Source organism: Aspergillus caelatus, assembly GCF_009193585.1.
Source record: "Aspergillus caelatus strain CBS 763.97 unplaced genomic scaffold BDV27scaffold_23, whole genome shotgun sequence".
Classification (NCBI taxonomy): domain Eukaryota; kingdom Fungi; phylum Ascomycota; class Eurotiomycetes; order Eurotiales; family Aspergillaceae; genus Aspergillus; species Aspergillus caelatus.
Genome location: NW_022475286.1, coordinates 176488 through 197612, shown reverse-complemented (window position 1 = coordinate 197612; position 21125 = coordinate 176488). Strand labels below are relative to the sequence as shown.

The 21125-nt window shown below is 51.0% G+C and overlaps 7 protein-coding genes across 7 annotated transcripts; 3 read left to right on the top strand and 4 right to left on the bottom strand.

Annotated features, from left to right (window-relative positions):
• Positions 1-576: 576 nt before the first annotated feature.
• BDV27DRAFT_45448 (bZIP transcription factor) lies at positions 577-1857 on the top strand. Its single transcript, XM_032076679.1, has one exon. It carries the CDS (start codon positions 650-652, stop codon positions 1784-1786), a length of 1137 nt encoding a protein of 378 aa, XP_031931470.1. The 5' UTR covers positions 577-649; the 3' UTR covers positions 1787-1857.
• BDV27DRAFT_168136 (MFS transporter) lies at positions 1858-3563 on the bottom strand (the record flags this gene model as incomplete). Its single annotated transcript, XM_032074691.1, has 2 exons — positions 1858-3119; positions 3195-3563. 2 exons carry the CDS (start codon positions 3561-3563, stop codon positions 1929-1931), a joined length of 1560 nt encoding a protein of 519 aa, XP_031931469.1. The 3' UTR covers positions 1858-1928.
• Positions 3564-5262: 1699 nt separating this feature from the next.
• Positions 5263-6703, bottom strand: BDV27DRAFT_45445 (pepsin-like aspartic protease). The gene has a single exon (XM_032076678.1). The coding sequence runs from the start codon at positions 6523-6525 to the stop codon at positions 5290-5292; it is 1236 nt and encodes a 411-aa protein (XP_031931468.1). The 5' UTR covers positions 6526-6703; the 3' UTR covers positions 5263-5289.
• Positions 6704-7382: 679 nt separating this feature from the next.
• BDV27DRAFT_168134 (uncharacterized protein) lies at positions 7383-12947 on the bottom strand. Its single transcript, XM_032074690.1, has 5 exons — positions 12678-12947; positions 12586-12612; positions 12062-12525; positions 8289-11999; positions 7383-8226 (listed from the first exon to the last, which is right to left on the bottom strand). The coding sequence occupies exons 1-5, from the start codon at positions 12743-12745 to the stop codon at positions 7607-7609; spliced, it is 4890 nt and encodes a 1629-aa protein (XP_031931467.1). The 5' UTR covers positions 12746-12947; the 3' UTR covers positions 7383-7606.
• Positions 12948-13464: 517 nt separating this feature from the next.
• On the top strand, positions 13465-15327 carry BDV27DRAFT_154092 (cytochrome P450; the record flags this gene model as incomplete). The annotated part of the gene is made up of 6 exons (XM_032071908.1): positions 13465-13542; positions 13600-13750; positions 13817-13876; positions 13942-14208; positions 14261-14626; positions 14690-15327. The coding sequence occupies 6 exons, from the start codon at positions 13465-13467 to the stop codon at positions 15325-15327; spliced, it is 1560 nt and encodes a 519-aa protein (XP_031931466.1).
• A 574-nt stretch (positions 15328-15901) lies between these two features.
• BDV27DRAFT_154091 (aminotransferase) lies at positions 15902-17254 on the bottom strand (the record flags this gene model as incomplete). The annotated part of the gene is made up of 5 exons (XM_032071907.1): positions 15902-16171; positions 16227-16846; positions 16913-17053; positions 17126-17161; positions 17221-17254. The coding sequence occupies 5 exons, from the start codon at positions 17252-17254 to the stop codon at positions 15902-15904; spliced, it is 1101 nt and encodes a 366-aa protein (XP_031931465.1).
• A 1055-nt stretch (positions 17255-18309) lies between these two features.
• On the top strand, positions 18310-18911 carry BDV27DRAFT_168129 (ankyrin repeat domain-containing protein; the record flags this gene model as incomplete). Its single annotated transcript, XM_032074689.1, has 2 exons — positions 18310-18363; positions 18483-18911. The coding sequence occupies 2 exons, from the start codon at positions 18310-18312 to the stop codon at positions 18909-18911; spliced, it is 483 nt and encodes a 160-aa protein (XP_031931464.1).
• Between the last annotated feature and the right edge of the window lie 2214 nt (positions 18912-21125).

Below are 21125 nucleotides of genomic sequence, written 5' to 3'. Positions count from 1 at the left end.
TTGGGGTGTGTGACACTGTGATTGGCCCACCCAGCAGAGACTCCAGGGGGCACGTGGTGAAATGAAGAAGTAATGGTGGTTGAAATTCTCCTGCCCCATACCATCGGACTCTTCTTTGGCCCCGCGACGGGACGGAGAAGCAAGCGAAGCCGAGCCGTTTTTAAGTAGCAGCTTGTCCGTCAGCTCGAGCTGAGGTCACATGCTGACGGGTCGTTTCCAGGGAACTTGAATGGAGCCAATATCACATACAGCGCATTGGAGATCTGATGGTATTCACTGAAAACGCGGTGGTTGGTTGTGTATTTTTCCTTGAATTCCCGGTCGGATCTTTTACAACGAGAGGAGTATACCTCGTAGTAGGAGTAATAGTACTTGATGTGACAGTCTCTGACTAGTACAGAATATCATCTCCTCAATATCATTTCACAGGAGGCTAAACCTAACTAAGCCTAACTAAGCCTTTCCGCCTTCTATTCTAAGTTAGTCTCAATTCTTCCCGAAGTGGAAAAGCTACGGGAGCTTCAACCGAGAAGGGCTTCACATTCATTCTAGACAAGAACTCCGCCAGAATCGCGCCGATAAGCCGCCCCGTCTTAACCTTCGACCGGTCAACCAACCCACTCCTCCCACCTCCAGGTCACTACGGACAATGTCATCGGTAGAGAAAAAGCGGCTACGCGATCGACGCGCACAGCAGAACCTTCGCAGCAAACGCTCTCAGCATATGGCCGTGCTCGAGAAAGAAGTTGCTCATTGTCGGGAACACCATGACGATCAAGGCATACAGCGCCTCCTGCAAGTAATTACCGATCTCCGGAAGCAAAACGAAGTCCTTCGATCACGTCAGGAACACTTGAAATGCCTCGTCAATTCCTGGGATGCAAGTCCTGCTGAAGTTCCGGCCAATGCGCATGAACCTTCCGACCAACGCTTACCAGGATTAATCGCAATCCCCGGAGGGCCCATGAACAACACTGATCCTAGTTCGAATCGGATCCAATCGAGCAGAACTAATACCCCACGCGATGATTCAAGTCCATCCTCACTTCTGATCAGTAACTCAAGCTATGGGCAAACCTCTTTCACACAGACACTCCCCAGAGAGCCCCCAGAGGTGGACACCAGTCTCGCCTGGGAACAACTCCCTCGGCACGACGACGACTTCTTGAACCCGCAAACCATTTCCTGTCCTTGGTTTGAATGCCCGGAGCGAATAGCCCTATGTCCCGAATCCCCTTCCTCTCCACTAGACCTACTGTACGGCACAAAGACAAACTATCTCGCGGACATGATTTACAAAGCCACACAGAGACGCCCGATCCGTGACCCCGAACGCCTAGCCGTCGGGTGGCTATGCTATCATCTGACACGATGGATCGTATCGCCCAGTCCGGCCACCTACGCAAACATCCCACCCTTTCTGCGCCCCGTCCCCGACCAGCTCCAGATTACACATCCCATGGTGCTCGACAATATACCCTGGCCGCAAATCCGAATGAATTTGGTTCGACACTGGGATCTGTTCCGCGATATGCGCGACGACCTTTTTGGATTGTTCTCGTGTTGTGTCAAGGTTCGGTGGCCCTGGGGTGAGAGCATCCTCGAGCGAAACTCGAACAACGAGCTGTGTATAAAGGAGAAATTTTTCGAAACATTTATGAGTGAGGCGGGATGGGGCCTTACGCCTGAGTTTATGCAAAGATATCCTCAACTTCTTGCAGGAGTTGATCTCGGGGCTATCACTTATGAACTCGTGGACAAAGAATTCTATCAGGGTGAAAAATGATTTGGTTCTCTAATTACTTTTGAAAGAAAACTGGTCGCAAGTATATACAGGCCTATGCTTATTATGTATCCACCGGCGTTGGGACTCTATGTGTATGCGTGGGCTGGCGGCTGTGTGATGCTCCTGAGAAAACAAACCAACATCAAGCATTCCCCTTGTCGAAATTTACGGGGTATTTCTCTCTAATGAGTTTGCCCCATTTGGTAAACACGACAGGGATCGGAACGAAGGCCAACGCCAAAAACCCGAGGAGGGAATTCCCCCAGCCAAGGCCGAGCGCTTCGAACATCGACGGACCGGCCAAAGGAAGCAATGCGCCCACGAGGGATCGAGTCGCCGTTAAAGTTGCGTTCGCTGATGCGGCGTAAGCAGGATATGAATCGATGATGTACGTCTGGATGGGAAGATAAACACCCATCATACCGATCCCAAACGGCGCCATTCCAATAATGGGTACAATCCAGTGGACATGCTTGTCGGCCGTCCAGCCATACCAGAAGAAGCTGATAGGCAGGATACACGAGAAGATGATCATCAAGGGGAGTCGCATCTCCGGTTCAGTCTTCCCTCCGTTCCGAGCTGCGAGTTTCACCATGATCCGGTCGTTCGTGCCCGCCACAAAGACAAGACCCAGCATAAAACCGACCCCGATACCCAAATAGGCCAACCCAGACAGGCCGGTTGAGAAGCCGTACTGTCCCGTGAAGACGCTCGAAATGGTGGTGAAGAAAAGATAGAGAAGGCCATAGACGAGGGACATATACGTCGACAGCAGCAACACAATTGGTGACTTGACTAACAGCAACATAGGCCGCACGAGACTTTGTTTCAGCAGCTCGCCCGAGGAGACTTGCCCTCTCTTAAGCTCGTATGCACTGCGCAGGTCTGTTCGCTCCAGCTCCTTGGACAGCTTAGCGGTTTTCCAGCGGATGATGACAGGGGCGTACGTCTCGCGATTGAGGATCTCAATTCCCAATGACATGGCCCCGCCTACAATTAACAGCACCCAAAACACCCACCGCCAGCCGACTTCTTCACCGAGAAAGCCTCCGGCGATGGGACCAGCGACTGGACCGATCAGAGGTCCCACCCCCCAAATAGAGGTTGCCTTTCCACGTTGCTGGGGCTCAAAGAGATCCGCGATCACCCCCGCACCCAACGTAAGGCATGCTGATCCTCCTATCCCTGCGAAGAGTCGAAACACGATTAAAGATGCAATATTCGGGGCGAGCGCACATCCGATTTGCCAGACGACGAAGAACCAGTTCGATACGCTGAGTACGATCCGTCGTCCGTAGATCTCACTTAGCGGGGCTAGGATTAGGGGACCGAACTGTGAGGCATCATATCTCGTCAGCCACAAACTCTCTTGATCTTGCAATCAGACACGCAAACAGAAGAACCATACCACATAGCCCAGAAGGTAGATGCTGACAGTAAAGGAAATGATCGTTTCGTCGGTTTCGTTGAAGTCGGCAGCCATATAGCTGACGGCCGGAGAGAACATGCTCGATGCCAGCGGACTAACGAAGGTAAAGGCGCTGATGAGTGCTAGTAAAGCCCATTTTTTGCCGGGGGCGAAATTTAATGGATTCGCAGGGTCGTCTTGTCCTTCCCATCCCACAATTCCGCGGTCGAGGTCCGTTTCGGGGTAGAGATGGGATGTTTCTGCCGTCTGTGTCTTGCCCTGCTCCAGGTCTGGCTGTTCACATCCGGAGTCCTTCTCCGTCATCGTTGTGGCGCTTGTGTTTGATTCCTTATAGTCGGTGGATTCCATGGTAGAGACGAGGTATCTTAATTCGATCGAGCCATGCACGTAGTCAGGGATGAGGTGTAAGCAAAGTAATGAATAGTTAGACAGGCCGTGCTATGAGAGATTAGTAGACATAGAAAATGGAAAGAAACGAGTGACTGGTTTTTAAAGGAGCAGAGAAGGCCAAAAAAAAATAGAAAAAAAGAAGAAAGTATCTGGGCTGTCAGCATCGGTTCGGAACCCAGGAGCCGATATGATATCTGAAAAACATCTTAAACTTATTTCCAGTCAGTGGATCTCTACTTGTGCTTATACCATCCAAGCCTTCATAACTCCTCGTGTGAACCAAGGCTTGATATCGGATCAAAGCCGCGACCGTCCCTTATATCCAGCGAGTCTTGACCAATATTTGTATCCACTGAGCCACCCGTTGAGTCTCTCAACGAGTCGTCTGTCTATCACGAAAGTTCAATAGGTTTGTAGTCTATTTGTTTGATTAAAGGTATAAATTCGGTGCATTCCAGCTAAAGGTTCCGAAGGAGATTACCCAAGGACAGCCCCGATCTGCATATCCTGCATAAGGTAACAAACAGGTAGAGAGAAATTGATGCACACGACGTGACTAGCGTACACAGTAACACAATGCGTTCCCCTATAGAAAACCCCACAACCACGTTGACTTACCCCGAATCCGTGGCAAAATAAGTAGAAAAGGAGCTTCATTTGCTATTTTGTGACGACTAGCACTGACTCAGTGTCCCCACTATATGCCAAGGATGCCCAGTCATGACCGACTATCATGTAGCGCTGAATCATTGCCGTTGGAAGATGGACCCATCGCGATAACCCTATCGTCACAGCTGGTTCATAATGCCATTCAATCACGCACAAGAACCGATACATATCAATTTATGCAGAATCGAATGACCATCCTAAAGTTGTATCCGTGCATGGGATGTACTCCGATGGACCGATATACATGATTGCCGTAGCACCCCCCATCGGCAGCTCGACCGCATGGAAACCCGTCGGTCTTTTTCCGCTGGGAGAACGAGATGCCTGCCGATCCTTTCTATGTTCAGTACATGTAGATTGTCCACTTGATTGAAATCGCCAAATGGTCGCGCGTTGCTTTTGTCTTATAAGATACGACGTATCCATCTTACAACGTATACCTCATAAAGTGCTTCCAGTTCTTCGAATGCAAGAAGAATATGAGCAAGGGGAAGAGATAAGAAATTATAGAGCGCATTAATTGGCGACCATCATCACGTCGTCATGATTCGATACCCGGTCTTGGGTATCGGAGGGCACTCGAGAGAAGATTCATAGGGCATGACAACTGAACATAGTTAGTTTGCACGTGCTTCCCGGTTGATCTGATTTACAGAACGAGCGTTCGACAGTCAGCCTGGAGTACATCGGCTCTACATCCATCTAGGGATAGTGACTTGATTAACTGGCCAACGATAATACTGGGATGCCGATGCTATGGCCCGATACCTACACTAGTACGTTCTGCCGTTGCACCTAGGTAAGGGATCAACAGAGCCCTTCTCAAGGATTGTATTTAATTAAATCGTTCCGATTCATTAACTAACAATATATTTATAATCAGGACCATTGGTCAAGCCTCCTACAAGCTGTACATCATTATTAATATCACATGGACAGAGAAAGTCATGAACGCCGCATAATGCTATAGAAAGAGAAGCCAATGCCCTCGCTCTCCTGCTGAAGAATCCGTGCGTCATTTCTGGGCAAATCTCAACTCATTCTTTCCAAAATCATGCACGGCGATAACATTCTTATAGAAGGGCGCTCCCAAGACGTATACCACGATGTATTTCATCCCCACCTTCTCTGCTGGCAATAAACCCGAGACACAGACCCCCTCTCCAACATCATAGATCAGATCTTCCGCGGCATGGTAAAAGGTCTGGTTCCCGATCGTCACACCGAACTCCGGCGCCTTCGCGTCACAATCGACCACATAAGCCTTCAACTGGTCGTTCCAGACGGCTGGGGGGGAGAATTGTTTGTTCACTGGGTCCACGACTGCCTCAGGAAGGATAGAGAAGTCATTTCCGGTGTCCACGAACACTTGCCAGGGGTTAGTGTCAGTCTTGAGAGCAGCTTCCTCTTCTCCCGACGACCCGTATTTCACGCCGGAGACGTTAAAAGCCCAATAGGCCCTCTGTTGCTTTCCCGATGTGAATTCAGCCGGAATGTTCTTCAGGACTTCCACTGGAACGGTGCTGAAGTCCGACTTAGGCTCCACCGGCGGCAGGTCACCCAGGGTGAGGTAGCCTCCAAATGTGGCGATGCTATCCCGCGAGGTATGCGCCAGCGCAATACTGAAGTACGGCTCCACCAGGCCATGTTCAAACATAGCGTTGAACACCGGGCTATACACCGCCCGGTTGTAGAAGTACGTGTCGTTGGGGACGGATGTGCCCGGATGAGCCGATGTCAAGCTGGGATAGCCAAGGCCTAAGACCCCGTTGCTGATCCCTTCCCGACCCATCGGCTCAGAAACGTCTGCGATTGCCAGTTTGGAGCGCACGGAGACTCCTGCAATCGTAATGTCTTCGTAGGCCATGACGCCGCTTGCCAGGCCGGCTCCATACTCAATTCCAAACGTTTCGTTGGGAACCTGTTGGTAGCTCGACGAGGGGGTGTACGTCTCTGGGCCGTATTTACAGTCCGCCTGGGGGATAGTCAGGTTGCTGGTGGCATTGATGCAGGTAAAGCCGTCTCCCATGATATAGAGATCACTGCTTCCTGTGTCCACCAGGAGCTTGAAGGTTTGGTTGTTGGCGCCGACAACAACGTCGACATCGAAATTGTGCCCGCCCCCGGTTGCGAGGAGGGAGGCAGTGTGGGCTAAGGCGTCATTAGAATGTTTGCGACGATTTAAGGGGATAGTAAGAGCTGAGCTAAGAGTCAGGAAATGGAGCACTGATGATAGCTGAAGGAGCTTCATCTTGATGGTAGGAGTAAAGATGAGAACGATGATTGTCTGTAGGATCGTCGACTGGGCGGTCCCTAGTTGGAATTTATAAACCTGGGCAGGTAGGCAACAGATTGATTGAGCTCGGTGGACCAGGCCCAGCACCTAACTCGAGTCGATCTTCTTTGTTCACGTCCAATGGCGCTATCTTTGACGTTGTCCACACAGGGCTGATCCACAGTAGGGCTGGCTCAGCTGGCGCCAAGTTTCAGGGTATTCCTAGTAATTTCCTACCGGTTTGTTTCCAGCTGCCTGTCTAACAAAGAAAAAGTCCAAAGTCGGGGAGTGCTCGAGAATTAAAGACCAGGATTATCTGCCGCATCAAATGGTATGATGCAAAGTTTAAGTGATCCCAACCTCCCCTGCGAGGGGTTACAGCCAATCGTGCCGTTGATCCCGTTGGATTTAAATTGCGTCGAGGTGGCAGGAGGCATAACCGCGACATCGGCCCAATATCTCCTCCGATGGATAATTCATTTTGCTTTGCTCTGCAGCCGTAGCGATCGCTATCGTGTCGTCGTCTGTATACGAAGTATGAGGCTCTCTTCGAGGACTCCTGGCAACCACCCGTGCTGAGTGCTCAGGTCTCACGGTCGGGACTGGTCGATCCCTGTTCATTAAGACTTAAACCCCGCTGAATCCCAGTGGGGCACTCCGAGCACTATCTCCCTAGACAACGCAGAGATCCAACGCGAGGGATTTTAGTTCCTCTGTTAGGGCTATCAAGTTTTGAACGACACGACCAATGACGGAAGGATCCGAATGTTGGTGCTGTCACGTGGCCTCAGGCTACCTCTTTTGGACGCGAGTCAGTGGATAAATTGTCAATTTTTCGATCAGTCTAGTCTAATCAACTACTACTTGTCCAGGTAGTATGTACAGAAGTGCCCAATTGCTCCTCGCCGCAGCCTCCACAGCGATGCTCCGTTGGTTCCGGGAGTGAAAAAGAAAAACAAAAATCGCTCAAATTACAAGGATAGGACACTACCACGAAATGAACATGGTTCCAAGAAATGGGGGAGAAAGAAAGAAACAAAGAAAAACATATTAAGGCTTAGAATGAAACCCCAATTGTTGGCTCGGCGGACTCCGTTGACTCCTTTGACTGCATTCGTGCCGTGGGATCCAACAAGACCGCATTTTGCTGGTCTGGTCGATAGGGAGCTTCGGTCTTAGCCACGAACATGGTATTCGTGGCCAGCCCATGGTGGAAGAAGCGGAATGCCTTCCGATATCTGGTCAGACGGCGCGTCCGATATGCGTGATATTCACCATCCTCGAGCATAGCGTAGAGATACCGGGGGTGCACCACGATAGCCTGCGCGCCCTTCTGCCCAAAGCCGAAGGATGTGACCGAGAAGGCCTTCAATCCCTTGGTTTGGATGCTGCGGTTGGGGTAGAGAATGTATTCATTATTTTCCAGCTTCCCATCGACGTTGTCCAGGTTGCGGTTGCCGGGAATGAGGCCTGTGTCCAGCACTTGTAGGCCACCATTCAACATCCATGCTCCTGCGGCACCCTTGGGATGCCCCGTAAGATACTTCTGCGAGATAGCGTAGAGAGGGTTTCCGGGTACACGGCCGAGGTGCCGCATTTGAGCTTCGAGCACTGAGGCTTCGTTCTTGTCGTTCATGACAGTGCTAGTGCCATGTAGGGAAACGAAATCCAGATCATCTAGTAGGTGGTCAGTTCCATAATATCTAGACATTTAATGCAGAAAGAGAGGCATGACGAACCGATAGTCAGACCAAAAACGGCCAAAGAACCCCGAACAGGAGAAATAGCGGACTCATTCTTCCAGAACTCATTACCAAATGTGTTCAAGGCTTCCTTGCGCTGGCGCTCGGCTTCGCCTTCGACGAAGCGCTTATGGTTCTGGAGCTCTTCCTGGAGCTCCTCTGGAACCTCTCCATCTTGAGTCATTTGCTCCTCAAGCATCTGTACCTCAAGGTCAACCGATTCTTTGATTTGCTTCAACCGTGCCTCGAGACGGCGCTTGCGGTAACGAATATCTAGCAGTGGCGATGGGAATCGACTGTTGGGCTTCTCGCGAGCGTTTGTCAGGATGCCCTGTCCCGGTGCAGGCACCGACCGGCTCGTCTTGTCACTCGCAGTTCCCACCCAGGCGACAATACCATGGATCGGAAGGCCCAGGTCGAGGGCCAGACGGGCTGAAGTGATAACCTGAACACCACTGCCCTGAGACTCGACAAAGCCGCTTCGGCTCTCTGCAGCGGGCCGCGACATCTCCTGAGGGAGCCTTCCCTTCTTGGCCTCTTCCTCGGGGTTGGTAGTGGCTTTCATGTTGGCAAACTCCTCCGCTACCGCCTGTGTCATGTCATCGTATCCACCGACAAGACAGATTTTAGCACGCCCAGTGACGATGGTCTCAAATCCAGTTTCCAGAGACTCAATCGAAGTGGCACAAGCACCAACTGACGTGCGGATGGGGCCAGCGGAAGAGATCAGCAGCATGTTGACCCAGGCGGCGGTGGTATTAATAAAGGTTTCCTGAAGAATGTCCTTCTGCACATCCTTATCCAGGTACCGATCCCGGAACATCTTCTTCAACGAGTGCACACCACCAAGACCTGAGCCAATGCAGTTGCCGAACTCGGAGAGATGGATGTACTGGTATAGCTCGTAGGGGTCGGTGATTCCCGAGGCCACAAGCGCCTCCATGGTGCTGACCAAGGTAAACAGGGTTCCACGGTCAACCTGGGCGACAATGTCTTCCGGTATGCCGTAGGCGCGTGCATCCCAGCCAGTAGGGACCTGTCCCGCAACCGCATGCTGGTACTGCAAAGCCTTGGGGATCATCAACACCACGCCCTTCTTCAGGTTGACGACACACTGTTCACCCTGCGGCGAGATATCAACCAGATTCTCCCCATGCTCGTTGATGAGCTGTTCTGCCACCTCGGGAGAGACTTCAAAGGGCGGTAGATCTTCCTCGAGCACGACCTCTTGCAGGAGTCTTCTCTTGCCGGGTGGTTCGCTAGGATCCAGGTCGGGCTCTACCAGCCGGATTCCGGTATGATTGAGGATATGCTCTTCATACCGAGCTTTGACGTCCATGTCCTGCACGGGCTTCTTTGTCTTGGCATCCACCCAGCCGGTGAAGTGTTTCCCGTCCAGCGGGCCGTCATGGTGCTTGATGAGGCCCATAATCCATGCCATCTCAATACACCCTTCCAAGGACAAACGCCCAGTAGCCTCCATCTGCCAGCGAGTCCGAGAGTTACCGTACGGGCCAACCTCTGAAAATCCGGTGACCACCACGATACGCTCCAAGTCTGCCATGCCCATCAATGTTGCTCGCAGGGGGTCGACTTCGGTCTTCGCATCGGGCAGCGCGGGGAATGAGAAACGAATATTTGCCAAACGCGTTCGTGCTCCCTTCTCCTGTGTCGTTGGAGAACTGCACGTAGTGAGCTTCTGCTCAGCAGCTTGCTCCCGTGCGAGGACGGTGCGCATAGCACTCTTATCGACGATCTCGCGCCGAACCTTGTCCAAAGTGGCCCTCAGATTCGGAATCGTGTTCAGGCCGCCGGTCAGATCGGCATACAGTGGCTGTACGTTGCACTGATTGGCAAGCTTCCGAGTCATAAGCACCAAGATGTACGCTCCCATCTCGGCCGTAGAGAAGGTCTGCACGCCATGACGCTCAATCCCTGCCGCGACGATGTTGTTATCGGCCATCAGACCGGTACCACGCGTCCAACCAATGACCGCACCGCAGATCGACAGATATGTCGACCAGCTCTCCGAGTGCCATTTCTCAAACAAGGACTCGAGGGCAATCTTCGACTCGCCGTACAGACCATCATTGCCAAACGCACCGTGGTTAGGCGAGAGGGGCAGAATGACTTGGGTCGGCCGGGTACGGTATCCCCGAAGCTGTTTCTGTTTCTTGATGGCTCCCAGCAAACGGAGGGTGTTGGTGAGCATGATTCGGTGAGCCAATTCAGATTTGGCATCAATGTTATCAATCTCGCGTCCAGCCTCGGAGATCGCAGCGAAGGGAACAACGTGGTCCAGATCCCATCCCAGGCCAGTACCCGAGGTGTAGATGTACTCTACAAGACCGTCAAGATCATGCTGGCTTCCTTGGTTAAATGGGGCGACGATCAGTTCGGATCCCCGCGAACCATGTTCAACATAGAGACGCTGGTAGAACCGAGTCGTGGCGGAGGAGTAACTGCTGGTGGTGACGACCACCTTGGCTCCACCACTCAGGAGGCCTTTCAGGATTTCGGCTCCAATCGATCCAATGCTCACTCCGGTCATGAGCACACACTTGTTGATGAACGTGATGCCGTCATTCCAGGATGATTGCACCTCGTCCAGGTACAGCGCCGTCACCGAGCGGTCAGTCAGCCAGGTCGAGTGTCGCTGGGTTTTGATATGAATCGATGCGATGACGGGGGATCCACCGCGAGGGACCTCGCGGTACTTGATATGACCGTTCTCGTCCACCGTAGTGCTGGGCCCCTTGATGAAAGCGTCGTAGTTCGCGGCCAACGGTTCAAATCGAGGAGCGCGGGGCTTCTCGCAAAGGTCCACCAGACGACGCATCACGGTCTTGGCTTCTGGGAAGCGAGTGCCCCAGAGAGAGCACGGGCTGTTCGACAGATACTTGATCATTTGCAGTAAGCGAGGGCTGGATCGGTTGGCGATGGCGTTGCTGTATTTAGGGAAGTCGGCATTGCCAAAGTTCCCTCGCAGAATCCGGTGGAAGAGATGCAAGGTATCTTGCAACACCCAGTTCCAGCTGGAGTTGTATCGTCGAACCTTGGCAGCTGCCCATAACGGACGAATACCCGAGATAAAGACATCGCCCACCTCGGCGGTGATGAAGTCCAGCTGCTCCTGCAGCTTGACGGTCGCCAGTTGTGCCTTGAGCGCTTCACGCGCATCGTGGCCCAGATCCTTTCCAAGCAGTCGTGCATAGAGCTCCATTTGCGCCTTCCGGAGCCGTTCCTGATCTTTCTTCACAAGGCCGAGAGCCTTGCTGTCCACTGGAGCCGACACTGCTGCAGCCTCCGCGGCCGGCGCGGATGCAGACAGGTTGAGCCCGTTGTCTGTGGCATACTGCTGCACTATTTGGTCAAAGAACGTCTGTGCTTCCCCCGAGCTTGCCAATCGAGAGGATGTCTGTGCTGTGCTTGCTCGCAAGAAAATCGAATCCTGGCGTCCAGCCCCTAGACCCCATCGAGACTGTAGATACTCACGGGCATCACCGCTGGAGAAGCCAGCGGGAAGTTTCTGTGCAAAGACACGGGAGACGATCCCTGTGGATACCTTCCCCAGCTGTCCTGAGAAGGCTGCGCCGGATTGTAAAGTATTGCATAGTTCCTCTAACCCTAGCTCTTCCGCCCTCTCGGGAAGGGAGCCGAACTCAGCGTCGAGGTCACCCACAATCTCATTTTCCAAGGTCGATCGGCCTATACTCGCGGCATCAGCAGCTGTAGTGAGTACAATGGACGGATAGGAGGGAGGACTATACCGCTCACTAATAGCTTGATTGTTTTATCTGTTGCTACTTCGGCGTGACTCTTTCTCAGCTTTTGTGCAATGATGGCGATCACAATATCCTTTGCCTGCACAGGAGCATCCGCAACCATCGCTACCTTGGCGACAGGGGCCGGCGCAGTATTGACCTGAGGTTCAGCAGGGGGTGGCGGTGTACTTTCCGCAGCTTTACTGGAGGCCGACGGCCCCTGTGACAATAATGGGTGAGGCTTCACAGCTGGTCGGCTGGTTGCTGTTGATGACCCCGAGATATACTGTATTTCGTCTGCATTCTGGGCGTAAGAGAGTAGCTTTCGTGTCATGTGTCGTGCAGCATCTTGGGATTTGTACTGTTGACCGACGGTCTTTCGGAGCATGCCGGTGAGGATGTCTGCCGGGCCGATTTCGATGAACCGTTCGACATTCTGTTCTGTGATGAGTCCATCTTGGGTTTCAATCCTGGGTTAGGGAGTGTGATTAGTCTAGCCTTCTTTAATGGTACATGGACGGTGGGCTTACCATTGGACTGGCGACGCAAACTGATGCCTACAAGTGATGATTTCCTTGGTCAGATATTGCTATGGTAGACATAAGTAAGAAGCAACACTCACGCCAACAGCTCAATCAAGAGCACATATGCAAGCTGCTGCTCAACTTCCGGCTGCATTATGGCAGACATGGCGATGTTGCTTGGGTATCAATATCATTTACAGTCGGGTGACTTTGGTCGACCGACACCTGTACTTAAAAGAGACTCGACTACCAGGGTTTATCGCTATTACGTGTGCATGGCTCCCCTTTCCAAGCTCATACTACCCGGGATTCAGTATAGTTCGTGTCAGCAACAACCGAGAGCTTACTACACACGTGGCGGAGTGTTTCGGGGCTGAGGCGAAACGTGAGAACGGAAAAATCACCATCACATCTCACTCATGCAGTAGCAGCAGCAGCAGCAGCGATCAATTGAATAAAGTTGAGTGATCCAGCTCCAAGGCAAACCGCGCTAGTGGCTCACACTGCATGCTTACATCGATGATGGAATAGCGTTAGGGCTTACGCTGACTGACAACTGGTGGTGTCGGCCCCCAAGTCGCAGGATCCGCCCGACAATCTGAAACCCCCAGGTTTTGATCATCAGGAACCGTGATCTAAATTTATCTCGGTCATAGTCAGATGGCAGCTCTTGGACCCAGAATCATACAATGTAGATGACATTGCGCGATGCGTTCACCTCACCACCGAGGTTGTGAGGCATCTCCTGCCTTGTGCTTCTGCTATCGCCATGTCTTTTCGCCGGACTTATTTGGCTTGGATTGCCGTCATGACCATTGACGTCCAAGTCCGTGAACCATCAATCATTCCGTCATCCACTTAGTATCGAATCGATCAATTATCATCATGCAGGCAGTTGCGCTGCTGAGACATGTGCCTCTCTTTGCCTATGTGACGGCTGTGCCCGTTGCATGTCTGGCCTACGTGAGCCCTTGCTTCTGGCCCTAACGAGGATGAAATCCTCACTGACGAGTCTGTCAGGTACTCGCTATCTGCATCTACCGTATCTGGTTCCATCCCCTTGCGAAGTACCCGGGTCCTTTGCTGGCCAAAGTGACCAACCTCTATGGAGGGTACTATGCCTGGAAAGGAGACCTGCATCTTGATATGATGCGCTGCCACGAAAAATATGGTGAGCTTCTTATACTGCCCATCTGTTCTACTCCGTCTCGGCACTTACTGACGGGTGATGCGACAGGCAATTATGTTCGATATGCACCAAATCGTGTGCTGTTCAATACCAACACCGGCCTGAAGGGTTTGTCTCTTTTCGAACTCCGGATCACTGAAAGAAATCACTAACCGGGTCAACGAACCTCCCAGAGATCTATGCGTACAGCAAAAGCTTCCAGAAGTCGGCCGCCTACGGTGCCATGGTTCATCGTGCTCCCAACACACTCACTCTCATTGACAAAAAGCAACACGGTCGCAAGCGACGCATCATCGGACAGGGCTTTGGAGATGCCGCCCTGCGTGGCTTCGAAGGGACTATCATGAGTCTTGTACGCAAGTTCTGCGACGAGCTGGCCAAGGATATCTCGGGCGGAAAAGTTGGTGAATGGTCTAGTCCGCAGAATATGGGAAAATGGTGTAAGTATCGTCCTTCCCACTCCTTGAGCTAAGATATTGACGTTCTGCCCAGCAAACTATCTCACCTTTGACATCATGTCCGGCATCATCTTCGGTGAAAGTTTTGATCTTATTGGCAGTCCCAAAAACCGGGAGATTGTCAAGTGCATTGAGGACTCTAACGTGCGTACTGGAGTCCTATCCCAAGCTGGTGAATTATCCACACGCCGTCTCGACCGCTGGCTCTTCCCTCAAGCAATTCAAGGCCGAAATGCGTTCATTCGCTTCGTCAACATTCTTCTCAAGAAGCGCATGTCCGCGAAGCCCCTGAAACGCCATGATGCATTTTCATTTTTGCTGGATGCGGTCGATCCCGAGACGCAGCAGGGATTTACACCTGCAGAGATTGGTGCTGAAAGTACCACCATGATTGTTGCCGGTAAGACCATCTTTATCCCTCCTATCTCCGTTTCTTGTTATTTCTTCGACTAACACCACCAAGGATCCGACACATCCTCCACCGCTATCGCTTCGACCTTCTTCTACCTCTGTCGCAACCGGGAATGGTACGAAAAAGCCAAGGAAGAAGTTCGCGCTGCGTTCCCGGGCCCCGACGACGTCGCCCTCGGACCCGCCCTGAACAACTGCGTGATCTTGCGCGCATGCATCGACGAGAGTCTGCGGATGTCTCCACCCGCCAGTAGCTCTCTTTGGCGCGAAGTCCTTGACGACGGAGTCACCATTGACGGACAGGTTGTCCCGCGAGGCTACGACGTGGGCACCTGTATTTACGCCATCCAGCACAACCCGGACTATTACCCAGAACCCTTTGAATACCACCCCGAGCGCTGGCTCGACCCCGTGCCGGAAAAGGTACAGCTTGCACGGTCGGCTTTCAATCCGTTCTCCATTGGACCGCGGAGCTGTCTGGGGAAGGGATTAGCCTGGACCGAGCTGATGTTGACTATGGCTTATATGCTCTCAAAGTATGAGTTCCGCAGTGCACCGGGTGAGTATGAGAAGGTTGGGGGTGGAAATGAGGCCATGGGACCTGGAAGACAGCGCAAGGGTGAATATCAGTTGCGCGATCATGTCACGGCCGCAAAGGACGGCCCCATCGTGCAGGTTTCTTTCCGGTAGGGTGGATTCTTGTTTTTCGGTTGAGAAGTAAATTGGAGAATGATATGACGTGCGTATGTATTTTTAAATAGTCTCTCGAGTGACCTCGAGGGTTTTCTTCTGAGAATGAAATTGGTTCGTTTGCGTTTTGAATCTAGATTACTTCAGTAAATATCTGTCTTCCATGAGTTCTGTAAATTAAGAAAATAAATAAATAGAACACCAATTAAAATTAAAAGAAATGAAAGTAAATAAAACAGAAATAGAAAGGACGAAGAGATATTTTATCTCAGGTTTTCTTACAAATTATAATTAGAATTAATTTATTTCTACCCCGTATCAGACGGAAAAAGGCGAGAGCAATTCAGCAACCAGCCCTAGGCCTGTGTGTATTTCCAACCGGCAGCATACGTCGCAGAGCCTATTTTTCACGATGAGTTTGAACGCTTCACCTTAGTAGTAGTTGGGAGCCATTTGGCGGCTTCCGCATAGTGACACTTACATTCTAAGCGTGCTCTCATTCTTGGATACGGCGATCTGCCAAATTGTAGTGAAAAAATTAGAATCGCTAGACATTCTTCATATACGAACTTATTTACATAATGATACAGAAAGAACCAGAAGAACCCACATCAGATGTCCCCTTAACCTCTTCACGCCATCCAAACTGGTCCTCAACTTCACCACGCTGGATCTTAGTGAGCGCGGCATATAACTGTTGACAGACAGGACCCGCAGTCGTCCCCTCGGTGTAGACGAAATGGTCGTCGCGCGACGTCCGGGTAATGGACCGAATAGGAACCAGGGCGGCAGCAGTGCCGACGGCCATCACCTCTTTGAAGGTCGCAAGTTCCTCGTATTTGACCTAAACAGACTGTTAGTTATGGATACGATCGGAAGAGAGCCAAGGGGGTTCGTACTGAGCGATGCTCGACAGTCCATCCCAAGGACTGAGCAATCTGCATACAACTATCGGACGTCACACTCCCAATGATATTATCACTCTTGGGCACCACCAACACAGGCTTATCTCCATCCATTTTCGCTCCTAGAAATCCAGAGGTAGAAAACTCATCAATTTCGGAATGAGTGGCACTGTCCAGATGCAGGGTCATAGGATATCCCTCCTTCTTGGCCTTCTCCGACCACTTCATCACGGGGGCATAATTGCCTCCAATCTTCGCGTGGCCGGTTCCCCGGGGTGCGGCACGATCGAAGTCTTCGAGAACGACCGCGGGCAGGGGCGAAATGCCATGATAGGTGCTGAATGGCTGCACATATACGCAGAAAGTATATTCGGTGGGAGGGGTCAGTGCAAAATGCGCCGCAGAGCCCAAGAGGACCGGGCGCACATACAAGGCGGCTCCGCTCGCGTGAGGAGGGACCCACTCGGCATTTCTCGCGACCGCAAGATTCACGCACTCAAGAAAATGGTCGGTGGGGACGGGAGGAATGGAGACCACATCGGCAGAGTGTTGCATGCGCGCCGCATGGAATTGTGGGCGAAAGAGAAGGATCTGGTCAGCGGCCGATCGGTAGGCTAATTATGACTCTATAATTAGATCCAGGGCAGAATCCGGTGTGGGGATAGATAGAACAAGCTCACCTTTCAATCCTTCATACACCTGTTGCCCATAGTTTAGGGCCGGGGCCAAACCGTGAATGCGAAGATACGGATCCTCCACGAATTTGGGCGTTGTCCACTTTCCGGTGGTAATGGAAAAGGTCGACTCGACATGGCCATTGACTATGACAGAATGTGAGCGTTTATTCTTGGTTTCTTCGTGCGGGTCCATTGCTTGGGGAGATCCTCTCTTACCCATATCCGTCACCGCGAGCCCTAACTTCGTCCAATCTATTCCGCAACCACGTTAGTACTCCATCCATCCTATGTACGATCGAGTGGGTACGGACCAATATTCGCTGCTGGTGCGGGTGGGAAAGTCATGATTGTGAATTGCTGATCTGGTCCGGGATACGAGTTTCGAAGTTTGTGTCCACTTTTCTTTTTCTTTTGTTTATTCTTTTCCCTTGCAGGATTCCAGGATCGATGGTATAACGGGTGATTATGACGGGTTCTGTGGATTACGAGGTTTATCTATGCATTGTCTATTCCTTATGGACTGATCACCCTCAGTGTTCTTGAATGATTCTCTCATCCTTCAGGTGGTGGCTTTGCCTTTTCTCATTGGAATGGCCCCCACCACATTCCGAGGGCATGAGGGCATGAGGGCATGAGGTTGCAGATGCACTGTAAGGGATGACGGGACCTGCAGACTCAGCTTTAGCGTGATAGCTTATTATTATTTTTGTAATAGCTTATTCTTTTGCACCGTTTCAGCCCTCTCGATCGGATGACCCTCGTCATAGATCTCACGGACCATGCGAGATCACCGTGTCTGTAACGGCCCCCAAGTAGGGCTGTGTGGTGTTCTCTTGTTACAGATGTCCATGCAATGATGATCCAGTGCCCCAGTTTGCCGGCAAGATGAGGATTGAGTACTCGGTGTTGCTGAGATGGTCGATCCCCCAAAGCAAAGAACCTGTAAGCTCACCATCAGCAAGCTCATACTCCATAGACATTAAAGAAACAGGAGGACAAGAGTGATGGACAAATCGAACCAGAACCATATTGCCAGAATTTTATTAGCCTGAGTACATCCGGTGGTGTAGCCATACTCTGGAGCTAGCAAAAGAACCCTGCCATCTCAAATCATGCGGAATAGCCCCGCGTGGTCCCTCTCCCAGAGTCCGTCTCCTGCACGAACTTCCACCGTCGGAATGATGATGAAAGGCCTGGATCCGGTGCTGGCACCTGGAGATCCCCTTGACCCCTGTCCCTGGCCCATCTCATATGCAGATAACGACATCTGGTCACAATATTCTGGCGGCCTATTCTCCTCCGATTCAGATGTCCTGCACCTCTCTCACGCAGATTGGCAAAATGCCGACTTGTCCGACAGCGGCAGTTGGTCTGCGACCAACTCCCTCGGCGATTTATCTATGACCTTGTCGGATGCTCCATTCGGTCAACCTCCTCTATGGACACCCAGCAGTGTAAGTCTCTGCCTCTCTCTCTCTCTCTCTCTCTCTTCCATCTTTCTTCTTCTTCCCTCTTGCTGTCCCAGACGTATGGCTTCTATCCTCAGACCGACATGAACTGACCTCCTGGATAGGATCCATGTCTCTTTCCCAGCATAATACCCTCCGGCGATCTCTCTAGCGAGAATGTATCAGACATCCACCACCAACCCCGTGATGGCATTCCCACGCCGCCTCCCTCGCAGCCTCAGTCGAATCCGAGAACTCCTCAAGAACCCAGTCACGGCACCGAGCGTGTGGTCTCCTTGCTGCTCCTGCAACGCGGAGTCAATGTGAACGTCCAGGACTCACGCGGTCAAACACCACTACACATTGCCGCTCAGTGCGGGCACCTGGGCGTGGTGCGCTTGCTACTTACAACCGAACAAATCGATGTCAATGCTCGCGACCACCATGGGTCGACACCACTGCATGTCGCAAGCGAAAAAGGGCATGTTGAAGTGGTGCAGTTGCTAGTGGCTCACGGGGCGCGCTTAGATGCCCGGTCGGGTCGCACCGGATAAACGGAAACCTGGTCGAATCCTGGTCTATATCTGCATCTACTGCATATCCCGGTGTTTTTTTTTTTTTTTTTTTTTTTTTCCCTTTTTTTTTTTTTTTTGGTGTTATGGGGTGGTATCGATAATTTCGGAGAAGCGATTTCCTATCAGTCGTTCCTTACCTTTTCCTTTGTCAGATTTTCTTTGTCATCTTTTCTTATTATTTTTTATTCGGTCTTTCCTCCTTATATATCCTGTGGCGTTGTTCTTCTTTTGCATGACTTGACGACTCTTCTGGAAGAGGGAAAAGTCGACTCGGGGAAAACCCGGTGTTTGTTTCGCGATACGCGTCTTGTCACGCGGTTTCCAGGCGTTGGTATTGTTTTTAACAGCGCAAGCATACCTATATCCAGTCCGATAGACATTTAAATTGTTTAATTCTCACTCTTTTCCTTTTTCTGTCTTGTTTTTTTTTATTTTATTTTTTTGTTCTTTTTTCCACCGTGATATAGATGCTGGTGTGGGCACCGTATGGCCTTTAGTACCGCGTAGCTTTACGCCGTATGTATGTACATACAGTGCGGCATGACGTGCACTGGATAGAGTCGAGGAAAAACTTTTTGAAGACAAAGTAAAATACACCAGAAAATGAGCAGTAAAAATGTCTGATAAGTGAAGTAATGTGCCCTACCTTCCGTCTACTCAGTATCCACCCTACAGAGTACATTGGTGTGGTAATTGAATTGGTGACGCGCCGCGTCGTAGAGGCTCCCATCCCTAGTATACAACTTTGCAACTCTTTGTATGAGCTTCTCTTTAATTCTCAATTTCTACCTGGTCATTTGCAGAGATGTATTCAGATTATCAGATTATCAGCTCTGGTTGTCCCTTTAATGCCTTGGGTTCTTGCGTCGTGATGACACTGACTTGGACAGTATTGTGATGTGCTAGTAGAGATATATATATATGCCAAGGGAGGCACAGCGTGAACTTTGGCTTCGGCGGTAAACAGCCTAATTCTTGAAAGCAATTGCCATTTGCTCCCATTTTCAATATTTTACCAAGACCGCCAAGTCCCTTTGCTCTCGCCTTAAAGGTCAAAACCGTCGTCTTTACAGAGTAAACAGCCTCCCTCTCTGCTCGTTCTGGGAAACATGTTGCAGTGAGATTATTGATTTCTATTGGTCAAAATATTCATACTCTATACCACTATAGGTTAGAGGCGGCCATAACCGAGGGCGGTGACACGTTTAACCAATTAAAGGACTATATAGAACAAGCATTTGCCTCAAGCGATTTAGCGGATCATCAGAAAACGCCAAGCGGGGTTTAACCTGGGGTTCAACCCTGTCAAGAGAGCTCATCACCCAGAACCATAGCGGTGAATTGATTGAAAGCGGTCAGCTATTATGCCAGGCAGTATCTGTATCATTGACGGACCTCCTGGCACAACCCACTGCCATAACATGGGACGACATAATGATTCGGACTATGCAAACTAGACACAGTTACTCTATACAAATGACAGGCCTTCTTTTAGCTGACTTGCCACAGACACCCCTAGCGAGAACCAACTATGATGGTTGTCGGAATTATACAGCGCCCACGGTCGCATGGTCCTCGTTCATTTACATCGATAACCTTATCCTAAATCCTAAACACGTGAACCTCTACGGATATGGCCTGAATCTGCTTCGACGGTTAGGTTAAAGGAAAGGATGTGTCAGGGAGGACAATCGTGTGGTTCTTGACAACGCGTATGATGCGCATTGCGACCCAGCGATCGGAAATGGGGGAAGATGGCATGGCTCAAACAAGTTCGGGGTGAAAAATGACGCTTCGCAGTGACTTTGGCAGACGGCCAGATGCTCGATCGCGTGGTTGACACCGGCGACGAGAGGGACGTTTTAGAGCTAGTATCACCGTCGGCAGGAAGTCCGTGCGAAAGGCGAATTCAATAGCATTCAACGCAGTTTCAAGGTCCACACATGACCCAGCGAGACGACGGAGGACCCATCGTAAATGATCGGCCTCTTGTCGTCTATATATAACCATTCTACTCCATAATACTGCATTGAATTATACTCGACTGGGGTCCCGCCCCTCCTTCGGCATTTAGCTACTTTTTAGATCACCTTACACCAACCATTGGCAGAAGTCCGACCTGTCTCAAAATAGCAATCATGGAATCAAACTTCGAACAGGCGTGGATTTTATTGGGCGACCGTGTCCTCGCCC